General features: G+C 47.9%; 7 protein-coding genes across 7 annotated transcripts; 2 read left to right on the top strand and 5 right to left on the bottom strand.

Annotated features, from left to right (window-relative positions):
• Nucleotides 1–382: 382 nt before the first annotated feature.
• Nucleotides 383–2,038, bottom strand: N7457_007440 (uncharacterized protein; the record flags this gene model as incomplete). Its single annotated transcript, XM_057178483.1, has 1 exon — nucleotides 383–2,038. One exon carries the CDS (start codon nucleotides 2,036–2,038, stop codon nucleotides 383–385), a length of 1,656 nt encoding a protein of 551 aa, XP_057030227.1.
• An 826-nt stretch (nucleotides 2,039–2,864) lies between these two features.
• Nucleotides 2,865–3,547, top strand: N7457_007439 (putative ubiquitin conjugating enzyme (UbcK); the record flags this gene model as incomplete). The annotated part of the gene is made up of 3 exons (XM_057178482.1): nucleotides 2,865–2,971; nucleotides 3,061–3,393; nucleotides 3,445–3,547. The coding sequence occupies 3 exons, from the start codon at nucleotides 2,865–2,867 to the stop codon at nucleotides 3,545–3,547; spliced, it is 543 nt and encodes a 180-aa protein (XP_057030226.1).
• Nucleotides 3,548–4,212: 665 nt separating this feature from the next.
• On the bottom strand, nucleotides 4,213–6,240 carry N7457_007438 (NupC/NupG family nucleoside CNT transporter; the record flags this gene model as incomplete). Its single annotated transcript, XM_057178481.1, has 3 exons — nucleotides 4,213–4,494; nucleotides 4,543–5,809; nucleotides 5,909–6,240. 3 exons carry the CDS (start codon nucleotides 6,238–6,240, stop codon nucleotides 4,213–4,215), a joined length of 1,881 nt encoding a protein of 626 aa, XP_057030225.1.
• Nucleotides 6,241–8,528: 2,288 nt separating this feature from the next.
• On the bottom strand, nucleotides 8,529–8,824 carry N7457_007437 (uncharacterized protein; the record flags this gene model as incomplete). Its single annotated transcript, XM_057178480.1, has 2 exons — nucleotides 8,529–8,620; nucleotides 8,707–8,824. 2 exons carry the CDS (start codon nucleotides 8,822–8,824, stop codon nucleotides 8,529–8,531), a joined length of 210 nt encoding a protein of 69 aa, XP_057030224.1.
• A 645-nt stretch (nucleotides 8,825–9,469) lies between these two features.
• On the bottom strand, nucleotides 9,470–10,993 carry N7457_007436 (uncharacterized protein; the record flags this gene model as incomplete). Its single annotated transcript, XM_057178479.1, has 1 exon — nucleotides 9,470–10,993. The coding sequence occupies one exon, from the start codon at nucleotides 10,991–10,993 to the stop codon at nucleotides 9,470–9,472; it is 1,524 nt and encodes a 507-aa protein (XP_057030223.1).
• A 1,538-nt stretch (nucleotides 10,994–12,531) lies between these two features.
• On the top strand, nucleotides 12,532–13,590 carry N7457_007435 (ankyrin repeat domain-containing protein; the record flags this gene model as incomplete). Its single annotated transcript, XM_057178478.1, has 1 exon — nucleotides 12,532–13,590. The coding sequence occupies one exon, from the start codon at nucleotides 12,532–12,534 to the stop codon at nucleotides 13,588–13,590; it is 1,059 nt and encodes a 352-aa protein (XP_057030222.1).
• Nucleotides 13,591–14,724: 1,134 nt separating this feature from the next.
• N7457_007434 (uncharacterized protein) lies at nucleotides 14,725–16,555 on the bottom strand (the record flags this gene model as incomplete). The annotated part of the gene is made up of 4 exons (XM_057178477.1): nucleotides 14,725–15,500; nucleotides 15,562–15,907; nucleotides 15,957–16,227; nucleotides 16,281–16,555. 4 exons carry the CDS (start codon nucleotides 16,553–16,555, stop codon nucleotides 14,725–14,727), a joined length of 1,668 nt encoding a protein of 555 aa, XP_057030221.1.
• Nucleotides 16,556–18,467: the final 1,912 nt, after the last annotated feature.

Genomic DNA, 18,467 nt, shown 5'->3' with positions numbered 1-18,467 from the left:
ACTCTCGTATCTTTTGTAGCAGAATCACCCCAAATAGAGTCGACGACTCTGGTCCTGCGTGTGAATTGAGCTAAAAAGAAGCCCATCACCCAACCCTGAACCACGCCACCTAAACAGGCCTGGTGGATAAACATTGAAGTCAAGATTATAAATAACAGTGTAGGTTAAGACACTGTCTTCGAAGCTATATGCATTGTAAAAATAGAAAATTGTGTGAACGATAGGAGTTCATTCTCACAGCCAAACTCCAGCCTGGTCCGTTTTCCTCACCATCAATCAGTCATAACTCGTACATCAGGGAACAGACTAGGCAAACATGAACGCATGTGAAAGGCAAAAAAAAAAAAACACCAGTCTATACAGAGGCAGCTCACAGCCAATTCTACTCGTCAGGTCTAAAGACGGCATCTTTGCAAAGGATCGCCACCTTCTTGAAGAACCGTCGCCATTCGAGCGGATCGCCTTTGATTTTGACGAATTCCACTTCAAACAGACCCTCGGAGACACACTCAATGAGTATTTTACCTTGAAGTGGACACATTCTGCCATCTTTGGCAACCACCCGAACATTGGCAGAACTATCTCCAGCACTCACTGCGGGAACACTCGGAACGGGCACTCCAAGTCGATGAAGAGCCTCACAGATGAGAGGCACAAGGAGCTTCAGCTCCCAGGCAGAATAAAACCGTGTCAGTGAACGCGAGGGAATAATATCATGGAACTTTTGAGCGTTTTGGGTTCGGCTGACAGGCACAGAAGGCTGTTGAGAGAACTGGGACATAGAAGGCTCATCTTCAAGATGGCCCACCATCGCTGCATCTTGAGAAGCAAACTTCTTCTTGAGAGGCTGGGTTGCAGAAAAGACCTCAGCATCCTGTGGTCTGTCCCAGTCCATCAACATGCCCCCACCCAACATCTCCGGCTGTGTCGAAGAGAAAGCTGCACCAGTAGCATCGACATCCACATCCATAGGGTCAAGACCACGGCTAGTTCCCTTCCGTAAGTGGGAAAGGGGGTCCTGGCTGAAGTCGATATGAAGCGACTCAAACATCGAGGTAGCAAGATTGATTGGGTCCCTCAATTTGCCATCATGGGAGATGTATTTGTTTGTGCGAGTATACCAAGGATGTCTCCGAACATCCTCCAGCGAGAACCGACTTTTGGGATCAATTGTCAACATGCCACGCAATAGAGATAATGTTGCCGGTGGTAACTTCTGCCAGAGCTCGTCGGTAGTCCGCGCCTTTGTCGTAACGTATTCGTGGTATTCGTAACTATCGTCTGTGGGACTATCCCACGGCGTGTTTCCAGCCAACAGGACGAAAAGCACGATTCCGCAAGACCAAATATCAACTAGATCAGGGTGATACCCGGCCCCTTTGTTTTGGCCTTTGGAGCTATTGGTAATAACCTCGGGCGCAATATATGGGGGACTGCCACAGAACGTGGTGGATAGTTTTCGTGTCCCCTTGTACTCGAACAGTGCGGCCAGACCGAAATCCGCGATCTTTAAATTCCCCTCACCGGTGAGAAGCATGTTCTCGGGCTTGATATCACGATGGCCAACACCCTTGGAATGCATAAATCCCACAGCACTGACGAGCTGTGAGAAATAGACATGGGCAATGTCCTCACCCACACCCTCATCGGCCTCGATCTTATCGAAGAGATCCCCGCCCTCGGCCAATTCCATTGCGATCCAACGCCACACCTCGTCTTCGCCCGTCTGATAGAAGTTGATAATATTCACATGACCAGAGACGTGTCTGTGAACCGTAACTTCCATTTGTAGCTGTCGCGCGCTTATCTTCCCATGTCGCGCAGCGTAATCTTTGTGGATGTACTTGACTGCGAAGACAGGGTTATCTGAATCCAGGGGGCAGGCTTTTTTGATACTAAAAAACCGAATAAAGTTAATAGTTGCTCCACAGTGCGATTGGTCCTCTTCATACCATGCATAGGCACCTTGGCCGATGGTCTTGGACACGATGCGAAACGGCACGTCGTTCGGCAGCGGGGCCAACTGCGAATGCTGCATTTTGTGGAAGCTCACAGGGAGCTCGATAGGCGCGACTTGAAAAGACAGGTAAATTAAGATTGAGTAGGCATAACGAGTGGATGGAACGAGATGGGAGGCTGAGTGATCGCGTTGAAGCAAGGATAGTGAGACGCGGGATAAGACGCGGGCCACTTTATCCTGATCGGGCAGTCTGTTGACAAAGACATAGCGCAATGGGAGACATAGACCAAGGATGCCAGAGTAGCTTGATATTTGATGTTCTCAAAGACCACTAAGCATTAGATGTATGCAATATCACCTACAGATCCATAATAAGCTATATCAGATGCTGCTATTAATACTTTGAAACTGCAGACCCGCAGTTGGTGTGTCGACGATCGCACTAACTTCACCAGATCGACTGTTTGGCCCTCCATGGCTCAGTTGCAGTTTTATTTTCGATTTATTTTGCTTCGAGAAAAGCGAGAATTTCTATCGAGAAGCAGTAAACATCATCATCAACTGTCAAGGAGTGGTGCAAGTAGATGGTTGACGCTTAAGCGGGGTCCGTCTGGTTGCCGGGGGGCGCGTGATGGCCGAGTAAACAAAACCACCAAGTTCTTCTTTTTTTCCTTTGTTCACCTCAACACTAAACCCACCCCTCCATTCTCGCACTCGATCCATCCCTCTTTTCTCCATCTTCATTGCCTCAAGTCTCTGTGGGTTCAGATTCTGACGGATCCGGCGTCATTCCAAACTCTGCTCGTGCTGCAGCTACTAGCATTCCATTCCAAACCGGGATTCCACGGACTTCAAGAATACTTTTCTTTTAACCACCTCACTTACCTCATCCCCCAACTCCACAATGGACTACAGCATGGAAGACACGCAGAACTCAACACCCGAGGCGCAGCAAGCTAACAAGCTCAACTCCTCCGGTCCCAAGAATGACACACAGAGCGTGACCAAACGGTTCGTCTCCCCTAGCACCATCAAACGGCCTTTTGGTCGCTGTTTTTCTATTGGAGATCCACTGTACTAACCCACTCTTTGTCATACAGCCTGCAAGCTGAGCTCATGCAGCTCATGCTCTCGCCCTCCCCCGGCATCTCCGCTTTCCCTGACGCAGACGGCAACCTCCTCTCTTGGACAGCGACCATCACCGGCCCGACCGAGACTCCCTACGAGGGCCTCACACTGAAACTCTCCTTCGCATTCTCCAACAACTATCCTTACTCGCCCCCGACAGTCCTGTTCAAGACTCCCATCTACCACCCCAACGTGGACTTCTCCGGCCGCATCTGCCTCGACATCCTCAAGGACAAGTGGAGTGCCGTTTACAATGTATCAAGTGTCTTGCTCAGCTTGCAAAGTCTTCTGGGAGAGCCTAACAAGTAAGCATCTACCCTTCTCTATCACCGCGGACAGTCCTAACATCAAACCAGTGCGAGCCCCTTGAACGCCCAAGCAGCCGAGCTATGGGATTCAGACCAGGCGGAGTTCAAGCGCCACGTTCTTGCCCGGCACCAGGACTTGGATGATGAATGAATTTAGATTTGATACCTTTTGATTCTGCATCGGCGTCGGTTGGCCCTGTTGCCCATCTCATTGGGCGGTTGAATCATGCTACAAATGCATAACGGCCTGGTTTGGGCCTAGGAGTTCTTGGTTGTTCACTGATGTCTTTCTCTTATCTTTTTTCTTATCTTTACCACATGCCTATGAATCCCCACATTCAGGTACAGGCGTCAGAAACTCTGCCCCTAGAGGTCCTTGGGTTGTTAGCTATCCTTGTCTCCTTCGTGCCTGGTGATTGCCCCTGGGGTGGTAGATCTATTTATTGTCGGTGTAACTGTTAGTCAATCTCATATCGTACAATTTGCTTCCACGTCTGTAGTATCTTGTCCGAGGAGGACTAGTCTCAACTCTGGAGAGATCTACAAGGTTCATGCATCTAGCCTTCAGTTAGCCGGGTCTGCAATAAATATAGAGCTAGAAAGATTCAGAGTATTACTCTGTACGAGATCTGAAAGGGTATAAATGGGAAGTCTCCATGGACCCCAGTACTCCCCTCGATAAAAGCCCAAGGTACAATAATACCTGAAAATTATGATATGGTTCCCCCCAGGAATTTGGAGAATTGAATGAGTTGCAAAACATGTATTAGAATAATAGTATAAAAGTCCAATTCGATGATATCAAACCATCGAAGATTAGGAGGTAGCAAAGTACTGCTTCTCGTTTGTAATTAACAAGCCGGCAACGGTGGCACTGGTGAAGGTACTAATGGCACCGGTGATCATGGCGCTGAAAGCAACGCGGGAGATATCACCACCACGACCGGGGGAGATCTGAGACAGGACACCGATTTGATTACCGACGGAGCCGATGTTCGCGAAGCCGCAGAGCGCGTAGGTGACGATGAGGCGGGAGCGGTCTGAGAGGTCGGCGTAGTCTGGGCTGTGCTGGAGGGAATCGTAGGCGACGAACTCGTTCTGTGGGTTGTTAGAGGATTGATAAAGGATGTGGATGGGGGAACTTACGGTAACGAGCTTGACACCGATCAGTTGAGCGACCTTGAGAAGATCACCGTCACGGGAAACACCGAGGAGGAAGGCAATCGGGTAGCAGATGTATCCGACGATCAGCTCGAGGGTAAGTGGGGGGTCGTTGATGTTGAGGTATCGGCCCCACCAGGTGAGGAGGCCGTTGACGAGTCCGATGAGAGCGATGATGCAAAGCAGGGTTGCAGTGATCATGGCAGCGATCTTCAGACCGAGCCAGGCACCGCTGGTGAATGCGTGCAGAGCATTGGCGGAGCGGTGTTCCTCACTATCGGGGACGACTACACGGCCTGCAGTGAGGGTCTCTTCTTCTTCGGGCCAGCGCATTTTGGAGACCGCCAATGAGGCGGGGATACTCATGACACAGGCGCTGACCATGGCCTGTGGGTTGACACCAATACTGATATAGGCGATCAAGACACTTCCAGCGATGGTGGCAAAGCCAGAGCACATAATTTGGTGCAGTTCGGCGAGAGTAAGGTGGGGAATGAAGGGACGGATCAGCATGGCGGATTCACCCTGGCCGATGAAGGGGGATGCGGCAGCGACGACGGCCTCGGCGCCAGAAACACGCATGCTCCAGAAGAAGAAGACGGCGAACTTGCCGACGAACCACTGCAGGACGGTGTAGTAGTAGAGGAGCTGGACGAGGGAGACGAAGAAGACGATGGCAGAGATGACGCTGATCATGAAGAAGTTGGCTGGCACAAAGTCTTTGTTGTAGCTATAGAAGTCATTACTGGTCAAGAAGATGACACCATCGCCGGCAAATCCAAGCAGACTACGGGCCAGAGTCGAGATGAAGTTGAAGATATCGTAACCTGCGGTGGTGCGGAGCACGAACAGTGCAATGATGAATTGTGCCAACATGCCAACAATGACAGTGTGCCAGAGAATCTTCTTGCGGTTTCGAGAGGTGGCCCATAGGCCGGAGAGGAATACTATCATTCCGAACAAGCTGACTGCACGGTTGGCGCGGGTGTTGTCTTTTGATTCTTCCGACGCAAACGCACCGATGAGGATCACACCAATGGCCAGAAGGGCGGCGCTGGGTGTTCTCATCTTCTCGGGGATCATGCGTACGAAAGGACGGGCAGTGCGCTCCCAGACCCAGTGCATGGGCTTCGAGATGATAGTGATCGGGACGTAGAAGAAGAAGATTCGCAGGGTGATTGCAAGATAGAGCAGGAATGGAATGAGCCATCCCAAGTCATACCGATGAAGGATGAGGCCAGCAATCCACCATCTAGGGAAGAAGTATAAGTCTCGAATTGGATTCAGGGAGTGTACCCGGAGGTATATTGTACACCGTCAACTGAGGAAGCGCAAACGGTCGTTCACTTACCCGGTAAACAGAAGCCAAATCACAGCATGAACCATGTGTCTCCATTGCTTCAGCACGCGGCGATACCAAGTGCGCTGGGCTGGCTGTTCCTGGCCGGATTCCTCATCGTTGGAAAGCTTGCCGCTGTGATCCAGCGGCGTTGGCTCGGGAACGATTCCTTTCTCGAATTCGCCATCTTTAGAATAAACCACTTCGTCGGTGCGACCTTCTTCAGCAAACGCGCTATGGTGGTGATGAGCATGATGATGCTGGTGCTCTGGATCCAGCACAGGATCTACATGATGCGTGACCTGAGGTCCCGTGGAAGGATCAACTTCCTGGGTCTTCTCCATCGCAATTCAACCGATTCGTAATCAGGATCGATGCAATGATGTAGAGGTTTGAAAATACGCGCCCGTGGGCAAATTAGAGATCAAGAGTGCAACTCAAGAACGGAACCCCGAAAGACTACACGGGGACTTATAGAACTGGCGAGGAGAGTCGGGACTTTTATAATAACACGACACAATGGCACTGATTTGATTAGCTGTTCCTATTGGCATTTCCCACATTCCTCGAAATATCCCGCATTTAATTTTTATCGCATATTATTTTACTATGCGGGGGGAAGTTTTGGGAGATAAAAGAAAACGCCCGTGGCAGGGATTAGACCGAGCACTAGCTTCGAAGGCCTTGCAGACACCTCCTGTTTGGCTGCTGCATGCCGAAGGAACGGCTTGACCGACGGAGTACTGCGGAGGCTCCGTCTCGCCTAGACTCATCGTAAGCCACATGTAACCACATCCAAGGCAAAGTGATAAGACAGTAACATTCCCTTGCCACGCACAACCCCTGCGGGGCTCCATGATTGGTGGTGCAGATTGAGCTAAAATCTCTCGAGTATCTTGGAAGGTCTCTCCGCACCGTGGCAAAGCCCCCCCTGTATGGGTCGTCTGCTCCATCTCCCGAGCTCATCCCGAGCTAACTGGTGGCAAGATTGGCCTGGGGAACCCTGGCCCGACATGGTTGTGATATCCGAGGGCTTGGTCTAACGTGAGGACTAACGCAGCCCCCGGAGTCAAGTTGTACGGCGTGTCACGCACCATACATCGCAATGCACAGGATTGCGGAGGGTGCCGTACTCCGCTTGAGTTTTCCATGGTGAGCTTACCCTGCAAGATCATGACCAGCTGGGGAGAATGGATATAGACCCGGGGGTATGTGCGGTGATAAGCGACAAAATTCCGAAGCCTTCATTTAAGTACTGAGAACGGAGGAGAAGATAGGCGCTTGGCCATTGCCATATTCGAGGAACCCGCAAAGTCTGATTTATGGAGTCGGAGAACCTCTTCGATACACATGTAGATTAGAGCATTTTGATTAGGTTATGTTATATTCCCACGGGCAGTCCTCAAGTTGGCCTATTTAACGGCCCCGGGGCTAACCTCGGCTGCACTCGATTTGTATGTAAGATCGTCCCGGGCTCAGGTGATCACATGGTCAGTGGATATAGGGCCTCAGGCCACAAGCCCCGGAACTTCTTCTTCGGTAGAAATGTTTCAGCCAAGCGAGAGAGATGTGGGACGTGGGGAAAAGAGACTAATGCTGTTGTGGGCTGGCTAGTTACGGAGCGTTAGGTGGCCTGTTCCATAAGGCTTAGGCTTAGATATCACAACACCTAACACATAATGAGACATCTACTCCATAGATCCACAGGAAACTGATCTATATTCTCTATTAGGTAAAAGGTCTCTCATCCCTTGCTGGTGAAACAACGGGTGAAAAAAATACGTATCCAATTGATTGACGTTGGCAAAGCAATGCAGCTGTCAAAAGGACCACTAGCTTCCAAAACACAGCCCTGGATGTTTGCAAGAGAAAGCAGTAATTCTTTCTCTGTAGCATTACATAACATGCAGAAATCTATAAAGACCCAAATATCTCTTGAGAAATCTGCAAGTCGAGGCTAGAGAGGCGATCGATCAGCTAACATGTACATAACTAGGGAGGTGAGATCCAGCTGGACACTACTCTAGGCATTTACCCATTAAGCCAAAAAGGCATAGCCAAACTAATTCATAAGAATCAGTTCAACCGGAGTGGTATATATTGATAGGTGTTGACCCAGTCAATTGGCAAGGTCCTGCGACCACAAAATTATAGCGAAGCTTGGTAGTAAATATCGGCTTATGCTACGCTCCTACAAGGTTGCCGAAGGCTTTATACACTGAACTTGCGATGAACCTCGAGAGCAAAGAAAAGGAACTATTATATGCACATGCGCTGGGTATCTTTTCGTCATATTGTTGGGAATAGAGCGTGTTCGACGTAGTCAAAGCAGGTATGTCGGGTTTTGAGGCAAGATATATAAACGTTCCAAGATGATGGGAAATACCAGTGTTTCTCTGATTTAAATGTATGGATGCCTAGACCTAAGAAGTTGTACAATTATTGAACATTCCATCTTTCTATCTGACAGCTTCTAGGAGTACTACTTGTTCCCCGGAGAGCCCTGTATAGCAACTTGTCATCTCATTAGACTCCCAAGGCAACTGTAGACGGTGATCGATGGTCAGCAACGCTATTCTGGGATATATTGGCAGATATGGCAGAATATACCATTTCAAAAGGAGAACGATCCTCAATTGCAGCGCTTGATAAACTTGCTGGTAGGGCCACCACTGATGCATCCGCGGTTGCAGCACTGGCTAGGGAGTGTGCAAATGTTGCCAGCTAATATGACAGACCAAATTAGCCATTCTGTTTCCAACTTCCGAAAGAGATCTATCATAGAAATCATGTTGATAATCAAAACGTACTTGCTTTGCAGCGCTTTTCGAGAACATTAAGGTCCAAACCAGCCTCGGGCTTAGCGACAGCGGCGGCGTTGGTGAGTGCAGCAAGTGCAGCAATGATTACAATGTTGAAGAACTTCATGATGATCGTGATTGCGATACAGGATCTTTCAATGGATTTGAAGAGAAGAGAATGGTGCCCGGGGTGCTACATAGGAACTGCATAGGAAGCAACGCGCTATTTATGCTGTTTCGATCTGATCACTTTCTGGCCCCCAAGCTACAGGCCATACATCCGAAGTCGGATGTCTATCTTCGAGTTATCTGATCTAACGCCAAGCTAATGGTGCCTATAGTTTCCTCGGTCCGTTCCAGGCCGCCAATAGCACCTTCGTTATGGAGATCCATTAATTTACGCCGCTTTGTTTCATTGGCCTTGGATCAAAGCGATGGGCTAACCATATTATTCAGTGAGCATGCACGGCCTTTCACTCAACAGATTCCGAGAAGAAGGAAACCAAAAACTGCACATGTGAATGAAGGATTGGCCAGGACTGCCGAAGGGAATTTGGGGGTGATGAATTTTGTCATGCAATATTTTGGCTTGTGAGATTGTTGCTTTCCTCTTCGGCTTCTTGGACCAATACGCATAGATGCCCGATTTCCCGTTTCTGGTTAGTAACGTACTATCAATAGGCGCTAAGCATCCCCTCTGTCTCTGAGATTTCACCACGTTCCTAGTTTAGGAAAGAAGAAAACACCATATTCTCAAATAGGTACTACCTGCTCATCCTAGGTACATCTCTAACGGGAAATCGTGATACATCTGGTAGTCCAAGTGGATACTCCACTCCAATACGAAGCACTTGACAAGAGCAGCAACAGTAATCGGGTCAAGGATCGGAGGGCAAGATGATGGACTTGTATCCCTCCAAAAGTTCGTCTCGTCAAGGGCTGAAGTTGGGCCGTTCCACAAAGCCGCTGCTATTTCAGTCACAACCCTGACGGCATCCCCTGAATTTCCTCGTCCTGCCATAACAGCGCTTACAGCCATATCTGCCATATTCTCCCTGACAAACTGTGGGTTCCATCCCCTGGCATCCAATCTTTCTGGCCATTTTGCTACCGTAAGGCGGAGTGTGTCCGCCAAACGGCTTCGATAGCGATCCATCCTTTCTCTTGCATAAGCAACAAGAATATCATGCAGCCCTCGATGGATGGACCATGATAGGAATGTCCATGGGAGATTGTCCAAGGCTTCATTGAGAATAGCGGATTCTCGCCTTGGGATGTACAAAGTCACATCGAAGGTCCCGGTGTCTTTGTTAGGCAAGTGAAGGACCATCATGTCTTCTGATGATTCAATTTTGGTATGCATAGCTTTCATAAACAAGAAGTCCACCTCATTGACGTTACCGCCAATCATGTTGTAAAGATGCCTCCCGCCGTGCGCACCGCCGAATCCCTTGACTGCATATTCAAGGATCCATTGACCAGACGATTTGCGTCCCGGAAACGCACACTTAAATGAATTTGATTTCTGTGACTCAATCACACCAGCCAAGATCTGTAGGCATTTATCAACCCTTTGCTGGAATATCGGGGGATATGGGTCATCCGATAACGCATGGGAGTCATGCGCACGGAAGTACACGCGCGCAACATCTCCAATGGGCCATTCCACGCGCCATTGTCCACAGTAGCATGCGTAGGCGGCTCGATGACCAGAAGCACCGCTATGACAGAACACAGGCCGTGAATTTGTTAGACAGAGGATCGCCATGAGGGTCGTTCGCGAGATAACAGTACAAGTGGTTAACTTGTGCCTCGCCAGAGGACAAAGAGGCATATTGGCCCAGCTTTCACTTGGAATGATATTGGAAGGCTCATTCATTACAACCGTGGTGCAGGCAAATCCCAAAACTTCCTCTTTTGAGGAAGATTTCAATGCATTGTATCGCTGACGATTGGTTTGAGAGGTTGGGTGAATGACTCCAAGTAACAACGACCATGCCGCCTGGCCAACCTGTTGTGAGAATGGCAAGCGACTGAGAAACACGGTATTCTGCCCACAGAATCCGTGGAAAAGGCTTGCCCTGATCACAGGCCCGACTGGGGGTGGTTTGACAATATGGTACCATGGTACATCGGGCTGCCGGCACGACCAGCTACCCAAGTGCTGTATATCTCGTAAGGTATGAAATGGATCTGTGTGATCGATGATGGCGCTGAACTGAGTGGCGAGAGAGCCAAGACCAACAAGTGTCGCGGCGCACGAAAGCCACGTAGCGACAGCGGATGAAATGTCCATGGTGGTTTGACTGACAAACTGGGGATTTGCCCGGGATGAATCAATGCACTGGAAAAGCAGGCACTTCAAAACTTGAACAGGGCTTTCACTCCTCAAAACAGGCGGTCCTTCTTTGATGGGGTCGATCTCTTTTATGTTGAGATAAATGATCAAAGAAACTTCCATATAGCCAAGCCCCCTTTGAGGTTTCATTTGTAGAACGAGGTGGTGCTAATCCATTGCATGTAGGCGCAAACGGCTGTCCAATCAGGCAAATACCTCTTTGATGGAATATTCATGGGTGAAAAGACATTAGGCATAGCGGTGCCGCTTGATCAAAAATGAGACGCCGTTGACTTTTAAATCAGTCGCTTGATGTAGGCCGGTCCTTTCCCCAGTGGTCCCTATACCATGAACAAAATAAGCTGTTGATCGGTTCAGCTCACGGTGGGACGTTTTATAAAAATAACAAAGCAAATATAACAAAGAGATAGGGAAGTCACTCTGATACCTTTGAGTAATTCGTGTACATACATCATGAGACCATAATAACCAGGTCGATGCGTTGAGTTCGACAGGTGACCATTTAGGTAAAATGAGAGTACCCTAACTACATACAGCATAAGACAACATGTTTTACTCAAAGATTCTAAGACACTGGCATTGAAAGGGGAGAGGTTTCATGAAATCTGCATATGTAAATGAGGTGTCTTGGTACATACGTGAAGTGTCATCTTTTCACAACGAACGTGATACTGTCTGAGTATTCTGATTATCACCTGCACAAACTGCGTACCTACGCTAGCTCAATCTTGGCAAGGTCATTCATGGAATCCTCTTTGTACTCCGTACACCGATTGAATTGCGTCATGAGGTGGAATAGTACTAGCTTCTTCCCCCATTCTCTCTGTTACATAGCAATCCTATGGCTCGATCTCTTTGCCCCTGGAGGTGTGCCAATAATCTTACTAAGCCCACTCATTATTAGGTACGTAGGTAGTGTCAGGTCTACGTGACAGAACTTCTAGCCCTTGTCTTGTCTTGTCTTGTCTAGCCTTGTCTTGCCTTTTTTTCTCAATCTGCTCAAGTGCAATGGCTAGTATTTTTCATGTGTGTGTGGTTTGATTACGGAGCATTTGGTGATGAATGTTAGCTAAAGAACAACATGAGCGGGAAATCCTATTAACAAACCAGTCAAAGTGATAGACTCGAATAGTTATCCTCGGACTCTATCACTAGAAAGATAGCCATACGGGACCAATTTGGGACTACATATTTATCTGGATCTCTACACTACTGCTCTTCATTTGTTGTGTTTGATATTCATACGCACTAAACATCTTCTTTGTTAGATATACACTAGTCTATTCTAGGTAGCCTCCAACATAGGTACCTAAGCACTTTTGTAGTCATTTCGTCACCTCAAGGGTAGTTTCTGTGCCAGTGAACGGGCTAATGGCACTTGCACACCAAAGCGCAGTTTTCTACCCGATTTCCAATTTTGGTAGTCACGATCTGATTATTTGCTGCCCTTTTGCTACAGACCCAAGACTTGGGAGATGCCCCTCCTTCATTTGCCGAATGAAATTCTGCGATTTATCGCGGAGGAGCTGGAAGCAGCGAGCGATGTGAATGCTTTTGCTCAAACGAATATTCGTCTTCACAGTCTCCTCAATACTTATCTTTATCTCTACGACGTGCAACGGCTTGGGAGTTCTGCATTACTCTGGGCCACAAAGCATGGACAGGCGGCAACGACTCAAAAGTCACTACAAGAAGGGGCTCATATTCAATCCATGTTTGAATTTAATCAGACTCCATTGGCGCTTGCGGCAGAAAACGGTCATGATGTGGTGGTCAACATCCTACTGGCCACTGGGAAAATTAACCCCGACTCCAAGGATTCTTTCGCACGGACACCATTGTCGTTGGCAGCGTGGAAGGGACATCTCGCGGTGGTCAGCTCGCTACTTAATACTGAGAACGTTGACCCAGATTCAAGAGATTATCAAGGACAAACACCATTATCGTGGGCAGCGGAGTATGGGCATGAGATGGTGGTCAAGCTGCTAGTTGCCACCGAGGGCGTTGACCCTAACTCGAAGGATTGCAATGGAAGGACCCCTCTATTTCGCGCTGCTGAGAATGGACGTGAGGCTGTAGTCAAGTTACTTCTCGCCACAGAGCACGTTGACCCAGACTGCAAAGATCTCTTTGGATGGACACCGCTAGCATTGGCATCATACCGTGGACATGAGGCAGTGGTTAATCTGTTGCTTGCCACGAAGTGTGTTGAGCCAGATTCTAGTAATTATCTCAACCGCACTCCGCTATCACTGGCAGCACAGAGTGGACACGAGGCTATCGTCAGGATATTGCTTGCTACGGATAATGTGAACCCAGGCTACAAGGATTCTAGTGGGCGGACGCCGCTGTCGCATGCAGCAGAGAAGGGGAATGTGGCTGTAGTTCAGCTGTTACTTATCACGGAGGGTGTTGATCCGTATACCAAAGATCTTTTCAAGCGCACGCCGTTATCATTAGCGGTACAAAAGGGACACAAAGTAGTCGTTAGATCACTTCAGATACACAGTCTGTCGGGTCAAAGTACTCTCTGATGAGACCAAAGAATAGAGGAATATTTGCGACATATGGATGACTACATGTAGAGAATAAACCACGTAAGGGAAGTTACCTCGCGCAATGATATAGACTAGTTCTGCATATGATGTTGTATTATCTTAACAATTAGAATATGAGGACCTGTGAAATGACACTGAAAATGAGCGCTTTTGAGGCTAGAGACGGATGCCTTTCTATAGCGCGTTTTGATAGAGAGCGCAATAAAGAAGTATCGAGAAGTCGAGATCCAACCCCAGCAGTGAGAACTCCCGAAACAAAACTGGAAATCAGGAGAGTCTTCCGCGCAATGAAAAATAGTGATTGATGTGTTTTATCTCCATTGTCCGCCCTAGAGTAGCATTATCGGTTGAATGTATAATGATATCATTTAAGCGCTTTCGGTATTAGTACGTTTCATACACTCTTCCGCGAGATGCGTCGCAGACCTAGGTATAATTTTAGCTATAATGGATCCTCTCATTGGGCCCATAGGTGAATATATATTCATAAGTTGGATCTGCACCTTTCTGGGAAGCATCATCCTGGTAGGCGCACGCTATATGAAACCCTATGTCGCATCCATATCGTAATTAAGAAATAGCGACCTATCAGTGACTAAAAATCAGGCGCTCTTGTGATCAGATTATGCATTGCCAAGTGAAGAACTCCTCATCCTTCTATTTGGACCCTAATGATACTAGGTTATAGATACCGATGAGAGATAAAGTCCATCTCGTTCACGCTCCCAGAATGCGCATCCAGTGGTTTCTGCCGATCAGTCCTTCAATCCTTCAAGTACCCTGAAATTGCCTAGTTTGATTGTACATCACTTCGTGGATAAGGTGAGTCTCATTGCGGAGAGGCTATTCATATTTACGTGTAGTTAATCGAGCTGGGCTGACCAACTTAGCCTGCGAGCAAGGGTACCACAACGATCTCTTCCAAGTTCGCTGTCGTTGATTCGTTAATCATGACAATCCATTAGAACACTACACCCTTGACCTGAGCAACCTTCTTTAGGTTGATGTTCTTAATCATGATCGTCCATGCGAACGCCAGAACCATCACGCCAAGTCCAGCAGAAAGCATTCTCACTTGTGTATAACCGTACGCTTTTTGGATAGCCTCTCTCATCTCGGTTCCGGGGGATAGCTCAATTGCTTCTCAATATCCTCGTAAATCATATCCAGATCAGACAAATCTGGTAGATACCACGTGAGAGCTTTCTTGTATGTGTTGTTCCAGATTGCCATCGAGATAGTGAGACCCGCAGAATTTCCGATCGTGCCGACGACGTTGAGCAAGGCAAGAGCTGTGGCGATGTGTTGATGGTCAACGGCAGCGAGAATAGCAAGCTGCTGGACAATGATGAAGATTGATCCACCAATCGAGATGAAAATTTGACACATCACTTGGTAACCGACGTTTTGTCCGGGGCGACGGAAGTAAATCATCAATCCCTGGGCGAAGATGTACAGAGGGACGGAAATATACAACAGCCACTTGAAGCGACCTGTCTTTCGAATCACAAAGCCAACGAAGAATAATAGTACGCCGGAGACCACGTCGAATGTATTGACGATGTATCCAGCTTCGGCAATGGTCAGCTCATTGACCACTTGAAGAAAGTTGGAGAAGTAATTATTCCAACAGTAGTTTGAAAGCTGGTAGGTTGCATCCAAAAGACAAGCACCGACGACAGTTCGGTTGGTGAGGAATGACCAGGGTAACAAAGGCGTGGGAGCGATGTATCTCTCGTAGAGAGCGAAGAAGAAGAGCATAGAGAATCCAACTACAATCATAGCAATGATATAATCAGTGCCCCAGCCATTGGGGGCCCCGCTAGCGATGTCGAACGGAAGCTCGAATAAGATCAGACCAGCAGTGAAAATGAAAACTCCAATCACTATATGGAGGATCAGCATTTTATTACCAACAAAAATCTATTAGCAATTGGGAATACTCACAATCAAATTCAAGGGTCCAAAACCAGATACTCTGGAAGAAGTTTCGACCGCTCTTCTCTCTGACCACCACGATATTTTCTTTCTTGGCCTTTTTCAAGTTGTACTTCAAAATAAAGAACAGCGGGGTAGCCACAACCGGGAAAATGATCGCGAAAGTACCATATGCCCATCGCCAGCCTGTGTGTTCTTGGAATAGATTGGCCACCTTTGGTCCAGCAAAGGCTGTGATGATGTATGGAGAGGACGTGAAAGCGTATGCAAGGGCTCGGTTCTTCAACTGGGACAAATCGGCGGTAATAACATCGATGGCGAATTGCATACCTCCGAACCCAACGTAGTAAAAGACCTAGGATTTCAGTCAGCGTTTGCTCCACAATTTATCAATAGTCTCTTACATTAGCCGCGCAATAGAGAGCAAAACTGTTACAAGAGGCCATCAGAATAAGTCCAACGGTAGAGCAGATGGACATCACAAGGAATCCTTCGGCTCGACCCCAAGTGTCCACCATTTTCGCCACTGGAAGGAAGATTGCAGCGGAAAAAGCATCAGCAATGGCAGTGGGAAGGGCCGATAATGAATGTTGTTGGAATGAGCTAGCAACGTATGTACTCAAACTACCATCAATTGACGATATCCAGGCATATGTGAAGTAAAGGAACCACATACTAAAGAAAGATAATATTAGCTAGAGTATGGGCAAGGGAACAAATAGACTTACTTGATGAAGACGAAAATCAACGATGCTTTGGACCAGGTTTGGGCCACAGCCTCGACTTCCTGAATACCGTGTTGAAGCTCTTCAAAGGGCACACCGGGGAGCTCTGCACCGTTGTTTGGAAGTGCCTCTTCAGGATGAGGAGCAGGACCATCCGACTTGCTTTGCTCTACGGTGTTTCCCTCAACCTCGATTGAAGAAGATGCAGCCTCATCCCTGTCAATCTTCATTCGATGAAAGACCGACCGGGCCCTTTGTATCACAGGACGCAGGTTCATAATGCTCAATGAACCATAAAAATCCAGGAACCCAAATAAGGAAAGGAAAGTTCTGGGGATAGTGTATTTCTCCGCGAGGGGGAGGGGTCAGTCAAATACCAGACAAAAGACCCAGAGTTCCCACATAAAACAGCATGCGAAAGTCGGCACATTCGGAGTCGAAAGATCACGGAATGGGTTGGCACTGTTTTGATCCCAGTGGGTCAAAGGGACAATCGTTTCCCAGTATATTCAACCTGTGACAACATACGCGGTATAGATAATCATGCCGCCCAAACATATTCGGCAGACTGACCCTCCCACTCCACTGGGGGCAAGGAGCACCGGCCTCAGCTGGTGGAAAGATCTAATCAGATCGTCGGTGACTGTGAGATCATTACCCCATTCAGTTACCGTCGTCGGACCCATCGGATTCGTCCGCCCAACGTCGGTTCAAGCTTTGCGTGGCTGCTCGGAAATTTATTATGGAACCTTGGCGCTTTGGGCCAACAAGATTGTCTCCGGAAACCGCGCATCATAAGAAAAAGAAATGAAAGTTATCAGATTTGCCAAGCTTCGGCATGGATCACGTTGTAGTTTGGATTCTCCACGCATTCCTCGGTGTGATAGTGGTAACGCGGGAGATGATGGCTCGGTGCACTCTTAAACTTGATGTGGCAATCAGAGTTTGTTTCAAAATCGCTGCCTGATCGATGTCTCAGGTCATATCCACTGATCTCAGAACCTGATCAGACTGTTCAATGGAATGCGGATGATCATCGAGTCAAAACGTATGTTGCAGAGGTGAAAACATGCCTCGAAGCCTTTACCAAGAGTTCAATGGAAACTCGCTTCTAAGCCTCAGATGATTCCAACTCGCTGGGATGAAAGGTGTCGGTTGTAGTTCGGGGTCATCCCTTGGCATCCTGGCCCCCACAAGGATCAATTTGGATAAAGTCAATATCGATCTCATATAATGCCAGAAGTATACCCGGCAAAAGCAATTGACAGCCAGTGGCACTGACTGTATCTTAGTAAGACAGCACAATCAGGGCTAGATCGGGCATGCGTGATGCATAGTACAAACCAACACTGGCAGAGAGTTGATAGTCTGCACACTGCATATGTAAGTTTCTTGAGAATTGGAAGGAAGGAATATGCCTTCCAACCTACGTATCTAGGCTTAGTGAAAATCTCCAGTTTCACCATGTGGTTTTGTGGGCCATGGTAAGTCCATGTGGTGGTCTGTTCGCTATACACTGATTGCCCCCCAGACCAGTCTCCGAGCAGGTGACTTCCGCTATGAAATTATGATCTTCCAACTATTTCGGTCGGATTTGCACTATAGCAAAGGCTTAGAGTCTATCACTTCTAATAGTATGATTTTATCTATTGCCGCCTGAACTCGGCCTTCTTATGGACTAGTCACTACCCTGTCTGCCGAGATGGCCACCACGCGTCAACGGAGTTCATTAATATCTATCTACCTCGATGTCCTATGGTAAAACCTGAAATTTCGAAAGGAGGTAGTATCAGAGATTTATACAGAGTCGATCTTATCTCATTAGCTTTCCCTGCTGCCATCTGCAACTGAAATCAGACCACTTTGCTTTTCGTCCATATTGTCCCTGAAACCCGTTTCACCTGGTCATAAAGACCATGAGATAGCGGTAGCAGAGTCATCTCAGATATCATCCACTTAGAAATAGTACCACAGCCTATTCTGGTTTAGGCTAAACATCGCTCAATAAATCGAGCTCGTACGAGGCGGCTCTAGTTTATCCTATGGACGATGAGCGAGATGTGGCTCTCGACCTCGGCCAGATAAACGGCGTGGTCAATGGCCACCTCTCAGGACTCTATTGAATGTACTGTAATGGCAATTATATACATAGTTAGGCTCCCATGGCACAGGGGACTGGTGGACATGCAC

This window comes from Penicillium paradoxum (assembly GCF_028828445.1).
Source record: "Penicillium paradoxum strain IBT 22861 chromosome Unknown utg000006l_segment0_segment0, whole genome shotgun sequence".
Taxonomy (NCBI): Eukaryota; Fungi; Ascomycota; class Eurotiomycetes; order Eurotiales; family Aspergillaceae; genus Penicillium; species Penicillium paradoxum.
Note: the sequence above shows the minus strand (reverse complement) of the source record. Positions and strands in the feature narration are given on the sequence as shown.